Genomic DNA, 11,983 nt, shown 5'->3' on the forward strand with positions numbered 1-11,983 from the left:
CAAGATTAATTTAAACTGTATGTTTCCCTGGTTTTAGTCAGGACTTAAGAGTCGAGTCATGACAGATATTAAAAGACATTAAAACTAACAAATGCAACAGTTATTAACAAAAAGCAGACATCTACATAATCCTCTGATAAAATGAAACATGTTTCACCAGCACTATTAATGATGTTGATAAGGTTAATGAAACTTTGTTATTTTAATGTCTAAATGGTAAGCTTAGTCTCTCTTTTGTATCATGTTAAGTCCTTTCACCCACACATTCTCAGAAAAACACTTCAGATAATACTGACGAGAGCAATAAATACTCTCTTATCAGCTTAATAAAGTTGTTTTCCTTTGAAGTCATATTTAAAATGATGAGTCTTGAATTCCTTAAGGGTGGGAGTGGTAGAAGGTAGAATTAGGCACCATTTTCAGTCTTTTATTTTGAAATTATTCATGTATTTCTGAGACATAATATACAAGTTAAAAACATTAAGTTAGATGCACAGTCATCTCATTTTAAATTATATTCCTTGAATACAATTATCCTTCTGAATTACAAAATATTTTGTACACCTTAAAACGATGCTTTATGGATTACTGTCTTTTATACACAGAAACGTGTCCCCTGTAAAAATTCACAAAACGACACCTGATAGAAATGTGGAAACAACGTGAGAGTCTGTCCATTCTTTTCTTCAAAAGATAAAAAAAAAAAAAACGTGTCAGCAGATCGGACTCTCACAAGGCAGGGTTGGTAATTATCTCCAGATACAGTTTTTAAGATTTTGGTTGACAGACATTAATAACTCATGAAAACAATCTGTAGCAGTTGTAAGCCTGTAAAAACTTTGACCAATGTCTGCCACGAGGTAACAATTTGATGAACCACTCACGCCTCCCTGCTCATTCTCTACTCCACAAGCCCACACTCAAAGCATGAGCTGAGCTCCGCTCCTGGGCCAATGGTGCATGAAAGTGCAGGGCGTGGCCTTTGAAGGAGCACGGAGGGGGGGGGGGGGGTGCAGACGGAGCACTGAGGGAATGCTACTTTCAAAATCATGCTAGTTTTAGAAAATGACCAACCCTGCCTTTAATTATGGTGTGTTGTAATTGATAACTCATTCATATGAACGTGAGTGGAAAGAGATGAAATGAAATGAGATGAAAAAGTTGCACATTCTTCCTTTAAATAAGCCAGTGTTTAATAAATAAATAATTATAATATTATTAAATAAATAAGGGATGGGCAATATCACCTTAAATCAAATTATTGATTAATTTTAGCTTTAAGTTATAGTACACTGGAGCAGAGGAATCTCTTTCATCATGGTGGAGCTGCTAACTCAGCTAGTGGTTAAAACTAAGTGACGACCTCAGGTGTTGAAAATTAAGTCAATTCAGAAGTGCAACAAATAAAAAATTAAAAGATAAAATCCCGACAGAATAGGCCTACACGCACTTGTTCTCAGATAAAGACCTTTGCTTGAGCTATCATGTAAGTGTGTGTTATCATGATTTTAGTTAATATGTGCAAATCCTATTTTTACAACCTCAGAGACGACAAAGCCTCACGCCCTCCTCTAGGGAGTCCGCACCCCAGGTTGAACCAATGTTCTACATTCATTGAAAGTAAGGTGGGCAAAGCATTTCCAATATGGCATTTCCATCATTGGGCTTCATAATTCCTCTTCAGAAACCGATAGGTGACATCACTAACACTACCTCCATGTTTTATACCAGCTATGTTACTAACTCCTTCATGAGCCCCACCATTGCCAGTGGGACATTTTCTCAATTATGATGTAATTTATATTAAGCTGGTCGAATTACTCCCTCCATAAATACACAGCAGAATAGTCATAATCCAAAGCTAAAAAGTGTGCCCAATAAATAAACTATTTTCTTTTGCTTTAAACAAAGATGTCTGGCAGTTGCTGTGCTCAGCGTCCTTTGGGAAATTAATTTGCCTTTTCTTAAAATATTGCAGTGTTCAGGTGGGTTTAAAGATTTAGTCACATCTTTTGCAGGAGCTGAATGTGTAGAGATAAAAAAAATAGACCAGACAGAGAATGGAAAAGTTAAAAAGTTTAGAGATAGCGACTTACACATTGTTGGTGTGGGTCTATCCATGAGATTTGTTGACAATAAATTTAAAAAACAACATTAGTCTACCATCCGTCTTATCCTTTAAAGGCCACTTCTTCTAAACATCACACAACTGTTTTTTGTTGTTGTTGTCCTGATACACTAAGAATTGAAATTCCCTATACAACCATTCCCAACATGAACATGATCAGTTTCCCCTTTGGTCCGGCAAATACACATTTCATATTGTCACACATATATGTTCATAAATTAAGTTTTAAAGCCGGGTGTTTTTCAGAATCTGAAGCTCTACCTTTATCTCATTCTCCACCTCCTTCTCTGCACTCATTGCAGGGTTATCGTACACCTCTGTGGATGGTTTCTTCTTGTTGTTTGCTGATTGTTTCTCTATATGTTCTTGGTCATCAGCTGTGACCTGGCAGCATTTGCAGCAGCAGCAGCATTTTGCCGTGCACACACCCACCACTTTGTCCCAGGGAGCCAGGGAGTGGGCCCAGAGAGGGAGGAAGTCCCAGGATCGCAGCACTGCGGGCAGACACCTGGGCTTCTTTTTCTGCAGTACGTTGATCACTATGATGATGATCAACATGACGATCAGAGGTACACCCACGCCCACCAGCACCTCCCAACCAGCCAGCGAGAGGCTGAAGACAAAGAGCGGTAAAACGAAGAAGCAGCAGATGATGTAGACTGCGGCAAACCAGCGGTAGGAGGCTGTGATGTTTCCCAGACCTTTAGCCAGCCGAATGGGAATGCGGGTGAAAGGGATCGGATACCACAGAATGATGCCGGAGATGTTGAATAAGAAGTGCACGAGGGCAATCTGGAGAAATTGTCAAAATATAAAAAGTCAATAAATGGGCTGTATTGATATGTCTCAGTTAGTTATTTGATTACAATTTTGGACTCAGTTGGATTCACAAGTCAATTGTTTTCTGCTCATTTCATAAAGAAGTTCCTGTAAAGACTTGACAATCAATGAATTAACTTATAACTCAGATAACAATAATTTCCAGTAGTCCAAAGGTTTTCTATGAAAAGCAAAATCCAGTTGGGTCTACAGTATATGAGTTTTCCAAAATGACATAAGATACAATATGTTTTCAATGAGACCATGGATAGAGTCAGAAATTTGGGGAGAGTGGGTTTAAAAAAAAAATACATTTGGGAAGAAATTGGGAAGAGTTTGCACCAGCCGCACCAGGGACGCCCACTTCTAGGACAAACCTCTATCTATACATGGGGCGTGCAAACTTACCACTAGGCCAACTTGTGCCAACATGACAAGGTTCTACATGTTGTTTAAAAATGTTGTTATGATTCACTGACCTGTAGAGCATTAGCCAGTGTGTCTCCAGGACTAGCCATGGCTGCCAAGATTGCTGTGGTGGTCGTGCCAATGTTTGACCCCAAAGACAATGGGTACGCTCTTTCTATGCTGATGACACCAATACCTATTCAGACAAACAGGACACTGCTTAACACACACATTTTTGCAGCCTTTCTATGTCTCTCATGCTTACATCACATCCAATGACCTTGCTGTTTAAACAGGACTGTTGTTACCTTAACTTCAAGTTAAGCTAATTAGAGATAAAACAGGGAAAGGACAATAAGCTAGTGTGGTAATGTTTGTGTTCACGCTGAATTGTATCTAACCCATCTTCATTGTAAGAAAGAGTCTGTACCTATAGGAACCTCAAGTGTGCAATGGTACATACTGTAGGTGTTTTCAAGGAAAACACATTGAGACGGTTATTCAAAATTATGAATGGATGGTTGACCTCACCAACAAGCGGGGTTATAGCAGAAGTGAAAACGGAGCTGCTCTGCACAATGAAGGTCATTCCAGCTCCAACAAAGATGGCGATGTATCCCGTGACCCATCCAAATGGAAAAGGAAAATCTGCGGACACACAAAAAAAAAAAACTCAAAAACATAGACACAATGTTTCTTACAAGCAGTCATATCCACAATACCGGACTTAATGTGTATAGTGTGTGCTTAATGCTCTTCACCGGTGTTAAGGATCTTCTTGATGACTCCAGCCACCTGCCCCTTCAGCATGGAGTTGAGCAGCTTCACGATCAGGATGAGGCAGGAGCAGAGAACCAAGAGAGAGAGAGCCAGCAGGATCAGACCCACTGCCAGGTCAGGGAGCTTTACATTCACAAAGAGATGTGTACCTGAAAAACAAATACAAAAACACACACATTTAAATGAAGGAATATGATTGGTTTGCAGCCAGGTTAAAAAAAAAATAAACATAGGTATATAGACTCAGACAATGGAAACAACATAAACACAGGGCGTGGCCAGACTTTTGTAACTGGGGTTGCCAGCCTGATACTCACCTCATGCAGGTGTGGCATGACGTTTTTGTAACACTATTTGTCAACATATAAATCTTCTTAGCTTGATTCTTTAAGTGCACAAAAAAGATGGATGTGCAAAGTCACAATTTTAAGTACTTAGAAAAAACTGTATGCAAACGCTTGTAAGATGTTTAACTTGCTAAATTAGATTTTGGGGTGGCACCAGGGGTGGCCAATCAGATTTCAAGGAGGGCCCATGCCAACACTGACCACCCCTCTGGACCCGCCCCTGTATGAACAACATTAAATACATAAATAAATGAATATCTAAACATCGCACAAAAAGTAAGGAAATGTGTGTTTGGTAGATTATTTCTTTGTTGTAACAATACTTCTTGGATATAAATCTTATACTGTTGGAAATCCTGTTCATTTCCCTTTTAGATCCCTATTTCCACACGCTACAGAGGCTTCTGTTTGTTAAATGAATAAATTGTTAAATTGCTAATATGTCTTGTTTCTTCAGAATTCAATCATCCAAAATCACTAAATGACACCAAACAAGAGTCGACAGCAGAATAATCTGTTTGGCATAGGCAGAGAAGATTTGGCAAGTTTTTCATGGGCGCAACCCACATTCTCAGCTCTGCTGCTCATCCCACAAATGCATGTTCCTTACAAATGCGGGACGATTTAAACAGGCTTTCTAACGGATTAAGATTTATTGCCAAGAAGCATTGTTACAGCATTGTTGAACAATAACCTACTAAATACAAATTTCCTTACTTTTTGTGCAATGTTTATTTCTAGGAGCCGTCAAAAAAGTAGGTCTCATCTTTATCTAAGTGAGAGGTTAACATAAGATAGAGGAGAAGAGGATATACATAGTCTTATCAACTGAGACATTTTCTTTTCTTTTCAAAGAAAGCAAGCAGTGCTGTTCAGCTATCCGTCTTTCAAGTATGACTTACTTATGATGAATCCACATCTTTGTAAACATCTGTTCGGCAGATTAAATGCTCGTCAAGGTTAACTGGTTATTTATCCTTCTGGATCAGTTTATACATTGTCTGGTATAAATTCTCTACATGCTTACATTTCTGGATATTGAATGTCTCTGAAATGTTCTTCAGCGTGTATGTGTCATTGCCATCTTCCCAGCAGAATGACGGAGATGTGCAGTTCTCTGGTCCAGGAACTGTTACGTTCTTTACAGTCTGAAAGAAAGGGACGGTTGGATGAAATTAACGTTTTCACCTGGATGTTTCTGAATATCGGGCACATATGGCGGACATGTTTTGCTCTCACTGTGTTTGTGAAGGTTTGGCACCATTTCTTGATGAGACTCTTGTTCCTGGCTTCTGGGTTTCCGGTGGCAATCTGACTAATGACAGACTTATCCAGCTAGATCAGAGACAAAAAGAGAATCAGAGGATAATATTGCATGACAATACTATATCATTGAGGGCAACAGTGTTTTAGTCTGTTGGGACTTGGATTGGAAACCTGTCCCACCAACTTTTTATGGCGCCAAACCCTGTGCAGCCCCCTGACTCTGGCATCTCTCCACATGCATGCCTACGGGTCCTGTTTGGGCTTTGGGGTCTATATATGTATAGTGTGTGTCTTACAATAACATATTTTTCAGATGCACTCAGTAATTGTTTAAGGAAGTAGAACCAATACAAATACTAACAATCGACCTCCTGATAATATGTCTGATACATTCTTGTGGCCAATCGTTCACATCTTAAACAGAATGTATTATTTGTATCATTATTTAGTCCATACATTGTACACATTGTAACAACGTCTTCCAAAAATTAGATTGTACCTCTATAATAGCGTCGGTCAGGGGGTCAGTGATCACATTTAACAGATCTGGGGCCTCTCCACTCTGGATTTGGAAGGAGTCGATGATGAGCTTGGTGACCTTGTACAGATAACCAGAAGCGACCTCCAGAGGCAGCAGCACCAGCACAGAGAGCCAGTTAAAGAAGTCGTGCACTGTGGCTCCTGCAAAAGCCCTGTGTGCACGTGAAAGGAGGCCCATAAATGCAACGTAAAATGACCTTTGATCTCTTTATTATTGCTGTCCAGGAAAAAACCCCATACGCAAATAGATAAGTATGACTAATACTGCAGTAAAAAAAATCTCAGATAAACCTGCGGGGTCATAAATAATAATATTAATTTGTTAATGACTTAATTTGTTCGATTAGATATTGAAAATTGTGGCTTAGACTCATTGACCCTCTCTACGTCAAGGCTCAAACAAGGCTGTACTTTTAGTACTTTACTTTTAGTTAATCAGGCAGTATTTCATTTGACATTAAGTTATGATCATGTTTTTCCACATTCTGGGATCAAAGTCCGGTTTTGTTACATGATTGCTGAACACGTTTCAGAAGTTGTTCTGATAAATCTTTTTTAGAGTGTCTTTCCAATTTGCAACTTCATCAGCTTTTTTAGAGTCTTTGAGAAAATAAGTTTTTTGTCCGAGTCTTAACTAGACTCGACTGCAGCTATAAAAGATAATTTTTCAGGGTCAAACTTTTGAAACTGTTTCATGTGAATATTTTATCTCTGTGTAGTATTCTTGTTATTCAATGCAGCAGATAATTTTCTTGAGAGAAAAAAAACATTTTATGGCTTTTCAGGACTGTACTCTACCTGCGAAAGGTGCTGCGATCACCAGCCTGTGTCATGGCAACCAGTGTGTTGGTGACAGAGGTGCCGATGTTGGTGCCCATGATGATTGGAACAGCCAGCTGGACCGAAAGCACTGCCAAAGCACACTTCATCATCAGTCCCCACCGTACTTTAGATCTCAAAATTTCATACACACATATATTCTGTGGATGGATATTTATGTGTTTGATTGAGAGGTGTGACACTCACATCCAGAGGACACCATGCTGACGACAATGGAGGAGGAGGTGGACGAGCTCTGGACCAGCAGGGTGACCAGAACACCAATGACAAGACCGGCGAGAGGATTGGACAGAACTGAGTTGTCCTGAAAGATGTCACCTGCGGCTTTTCCTGGACAAAGTCAACACATAAGCATTTACGTTAAGAAAAAAAAAAAAGTAGGCCAATCTTTGTACTGCCATTTACACATTTGACTATCATATGGGCTAGAACGATTATTGGCAATACATGAACTTCATTAAGCTGGTTTAGACACTATCTTTAAGATAAACATCAATCTGTAAATGTTAATGAAAAGACTCTACACACCCCAAGATTTTGTGATCGGGCACATCGTCTTCATATGCTTCCTTATGCTGACGACACTCAATTATACTTACCAATGAAGCAAAATGAGACCAATCACTTAAGACCAACATGCTTTAAGGACATTAAACCTGGATGATAAGCGATTTTCTGCTTCTTGACTCAGACCAAAAATGAAGGGACGCCTGCGAGCTATTTCAGGCTGTACAGATTTCACACTTAACATGCGTCATTATCCGCAAAACAACACCTCCTTCCAATTAGCGGTCTATTTAAACAGCAAGATTTTTGGTCTCTGCCTCTGATCTTTCATTGCCAGCTCTGACCTGCACCAGTACTGCTGTCTATCTCAGGTCCACCACCAACCCAGTATCCACCTGTAGGCTCTGACTCGGGGTTTAAGATATATCATCCCATCACTTCTCAAATTTCTGCATGTAAATTAAAACTGTGAGGAGTGACGAAGTCGTTAACCTGTGCTCTTCTGACGCAATACATATTTTCAACAAATACAAACGTTGTCTGAACCATATAGCTGCCAGAGATGACATCAGCCTGACATTCAGCAACGCCATTAGGAATCTGGGTGTTCTGTTTGTTCAGGATAACTCCTTCAACTTCCATGACAATTCCAAGGACTCCAGCATATCCTGTCCCAATAATATGAAGAAGATCTAGTCTGTGCATTTATCGCTTCTGGGCTGGATTATTACATTCCCCTATTGTAAGGCTGCCGTAATGGGTTGATAAAGACTCTTCAGTGGATCAAAAATTCTGCAGAACATGTACTTACAAGAACTACAAGAATTAGCTTCTCTGCGCTGGCTCCCTATAAAATCTAGAACCAAATTTAAAATCCTTCTTCTAACCTACAAAAAAGTGGTCTAAGTGGTCAGTCACCATCATATTTTAAAGAGTTCATTGTGCCGTATTATCCCTTTGGGACGTTATGCTCCTAAACAGAGGCCTACTTCTGGTAAACTAAACTCTGCAAAAGTAGTATGGGAGGTAGACCCTTCAATTGTCCAGCTCCCCTCTCCTTTAGTTTTGAAGTTTGTGAGATAGACACCTTTTCTACTTTTAAGAGAAGGATTAAAGCTTTAATTTTTGATAAAGCTTATAATCGTATTAGGTCTGGCTCTAAGTCAGAAGTCAAAACATCTGCAGTTAAAAGAGCCAATATGGTTCTTCTTACGGTCTTTATGCAAATGTATGTCGGGAGTATAAAAAAAAAGGGTGTTTACCTCCAACAAGCTGGAAAGCTGAGCTGAGGATGTCCAGAGAGCAGATGAACATGTAGAGGAAACTCAGCAGCATGATCAACTTCGCAATGGACAAGAAGACTCGCAACACCTTCCCTTTTGTGTCCAGAGCTGAGACAGAGAAATTAAAGGAGATTAAACACAAAGCCAAAAAAGAAAAGAAAAAAAGATACGTTTTAATTCATTGTTAAAGATTTATTTAACGTTCCCTTTCCATGCTGGAAACATTATGGTCTTAATGTGAGTCTGTATCATTTAAGTCTATTGTTAGGCCGTGTCTTACTTTCATTATGTCATTACTTTCACCTGTGGTCGTCATGCTGTGACATTTTTAAAGCTGCTGTGAAAATGATTAAGAAGTTAAGCTTGGAAGGATTCATTGCAAGAACATCAAAACAGGAACAAAAGCAACAACAAAAAATCTGAAATAAATAAAGATAAGATAAATTTAAAAAAATGCAGCCACTGATATAGCCATAAACACATTTATTACATCACTTGATCTTGCAGTAGCCTATTTGGAGTAAAGATAATGATATGTTTAAATGGGTGAACTTAATCAACAGCAACAGATAAACAAACCCACAGCATACCTTTGACATCTTGTCTTCATGTCACACCCATTATTAGTCATGACCCTTATAATTTTTAGATAACCGGGTAAGATACACTGATTGGATTATCAGAGTAGAGTAAATGTAGCTCTTATTTACACTTAACATAAAATATTCTTTAATATTATAGTTGTGTTTCTCTGCAGTCAGGCCTGCCCGCAGTAATGGCGGGGCCCCTGAAAAGCCCAGTGAATGTGCCCTCCCTGCAGGATATGATTTAAATCAACTTATGCACATTGGATCAGTACTGTTAGCACTAGCCTCCTGGCTAATAGTAGCTCCTTCTGCCTGGCTCCTTTGGAGCTTACTGGCACGGTACGGGACAACTTTGCTAGTATGAGTGCGGCCTGAAATACGTTTATTAACAAGTTTTTGTTGGGGTCAAATGCCAGAGCTCCACCTTTTCTTCTTCTTTCTTTTCTGACATCCGTACTTTGTGCAGGTCCTGGGATGACTAAAGCCTACTCTCTCTGACACAACTGGCACAACAGTTAAGTTCACTTGGTTTACGTTGATAACATTACCAAAAAAAGGCTCTGCATTTTAAGAAGAGGTGATTCACATTTCTTAACTGAAACAGATTACATTTTACTGAAGCAACAATAAATAAAATGTGTGTTTTTGTTGCTTTAAGAAGTAATGCTGAGTATAGAGAACAAACCAAATGACGTAAGTTAGGAGGACAACCCGGAAGTGGATTTTGGATTGTGGGTAGGCGTTTTGTTCTGCAGGATAATCTTCACAAATGAACACCATTTTTATGATCTTTGAAATGCGTAAATGGTGTTCATTTGTGAAGATTATCCTCGCAAACAAAACGCCTGCTCATCAGAAATGTTTGTTTGCCTCAGAGCTTGTTTTCTGCAATGATCCGAAATCCACTTCAAAAATCCCCTAGGCAAATTCTCAGTGGACCCCATGGCGATGCTACTTCCAGGTTGGCCAACAAAAATACATAATTTGCTTTGTTCTCTATCAGGGTGTAAAATAAAATTTGGTCGTTGATGCTTAAAAAGAGGCTGGACCATGTTGTTGTTAACCTCCATGGGCCCTCCCCATGTGACTGGGCCCCGGAAAGCTTTCCTATTTTTGTCACCCCTTATGTGCGGCCTTGTCTGCAATATCCATATGACTTATACATCCAATACATAGTTGAGTGAGTATTTACTGCTTCATGGGGCTAAGCTTAAAGTAGTTAAAGAGTGACAAAACTAGCAGGAAGGAGATCCCCTGTGTCAGAACTCTTGTCCAATCAAATGGTTTGGTAGGAACCTGCTTACTATACTTGATGTATTAAAATAAATATATGACTCTACTGTTGTGTTAATGTTGTTGGGGAGAGTCACACAAACAGATGACTCTACTTGCCTCCTGTGTGGTTGTGTAACATTGTGGGTTTGTTTATCATATCTCACTGGCCGGTGTATATCTAATCGGCAAATGCTCCCTTCCCTTATAAACATAAGGATAAGACAATCCTGTACTTGGACGAGTAATAATGTCACATTAAGTCTTCACCTGACCACGGGACCCCGGTGTCCTTCAGCTCTGGCATGTCCCATGGGTCCCCATCCTCCGGCTCCTCCTCAACCAGAGCCAGAGTTGACTGAGACGGGCTCGTTTTCACCTCTGAGACGGACAAAAAGCATGATTGCCTTAACTGTTATTTATATACAACTACTGTAAATACACATCTGCTACACAGATTCATCAATTGTCTCTCAGGCAATATGAGAAATACCTTTGCCATCATTTTCTCGTTCCTCATCGCTGTCTTCTGAGCCTTTGTTTGGATCCTTCATTGTCTGAAACCAAAAATAAAGCAGTATGTAGCATCACACTGTGCTGGATTTGAGGGCTGCTTTTTTAAAGCTAAGGTATGAGGTTGTCTGTGTTTTTCCTAAAAGTTTCTGGCAGACATTTAAATTATTCTTTGCATCATATTGTGTCATTACATTCCCAGAAATCCTCATTCAGTTGTTCTTCATCCTTTGCGTACTGTTGATGTAAGTTGAGATAAGTACAAACAAAGACACCATTAGGCTCTTCAGTTTGACTGCTATCAGAGCATTAGGTTCAGAAATATGACACATACACACACTCACACTAACACACACTTCCCCTCACATGCTGGGGTATCGATCATTTAGTCATGTGGTCCGGCGTCAGTGAAATTCCATTCACACAACTGTATGACACAGAAAGAGCTCCACGCTAAATCAATATTTAAAAGTGTCGCACTTCCAATGAAATGTGTCTGAACCGTCGGCTATTTGAAAGTAAACATGAACTGTTGATACAATTCTCTTCTCAAAAATCCTTTCCTCAAAACAGACTTTATCTACAAACGTGTTTTGGTGTGCAGGTTTTATTTTCCAAACTGAATTTCCACAGTTCCTGTCATGAGGCTAAAGTAATTATTATTATTATCATCATTAAGGATTAATCATTATG

At 39.4% G+C, this 11,983-nt stretch overlaps 1 protein-coding gene across 1 annotated transcript in view; it reads right to left on the reverse strand.

Moving 5' to 3' along the window:
* Positions 1 to 413: 413 nt before the first annotated feature.
* Positions 414 to 11,983, reverse strand: part of slc34a2a (solute carrier family 34 member 2a) — a 12,884-nt gene continuing 1,314 nt past the window's right edge. The window contains exons 2-13 of the mRNA XM_029282292.2: positions 11,271 to 11,334; positions 11,048 to 11,158; positions 8,898 to 9,026; positions 7,315 to 7,458; positions 7,087 to 7,198; positions 6,248 to 6,440; positions 5,722 to 5,817; positions 5,510 to 5,630; positions 4,117 to 4,284; positions 3,887 to 4,003; positions 3,427 to 3,551; positions 414 to 2,920 (exon numbers count right to left, since the gene is read on the reverse strand). Of these exons, the coding sequence (XP_029138125.2) occupies positions 2,354 to 2,920; positions 3,427 to 3,551; positions 3,887 to 4,003; positions 4,117 to 4,284; positions 5,510 to 5,630; positions 5,722 to 5,817; positions 6,248 to 6,440; positions 7,087 to 7,198; positions 7,315 to 7,458; positions 8,898 to 9,026; positions 11,048 to 11,158; positions 11,271 to 11,334 (1,947 nt within the window). The 3' untranslated portion in view covers positions 414 to 2,353. The remainder of the gene's footprint in view (positions 2,921 to 3,426; positions 3,552 to 3,886; positions 4,004 to 4,116; positions 4,285 to 5,509; positions 5,631 to 5,721; positions 5,818 to 6,247; positions 6,441 to 7,086; positions 7,199 to 7,314; positions 7,459 to 8,897; positions 9,027 to 11,047; positions 11,159 to 11,270; positions 11,335 to 11,983) is intronic.

The sequence above is a fragment of the Labrus bergylta genome, chromosome 1 (genome assembly GCF_963930695.1).
Source record: "Labrus bergylta chromosome 1, fLabBer1.1, whole genome shotgun sequence".
Lineage (NCBI taxonomy): Eukaryota > Metazoa > Chordata > Actinopteri > Labriformes > Labridae > Labrus > Labrus bergylta.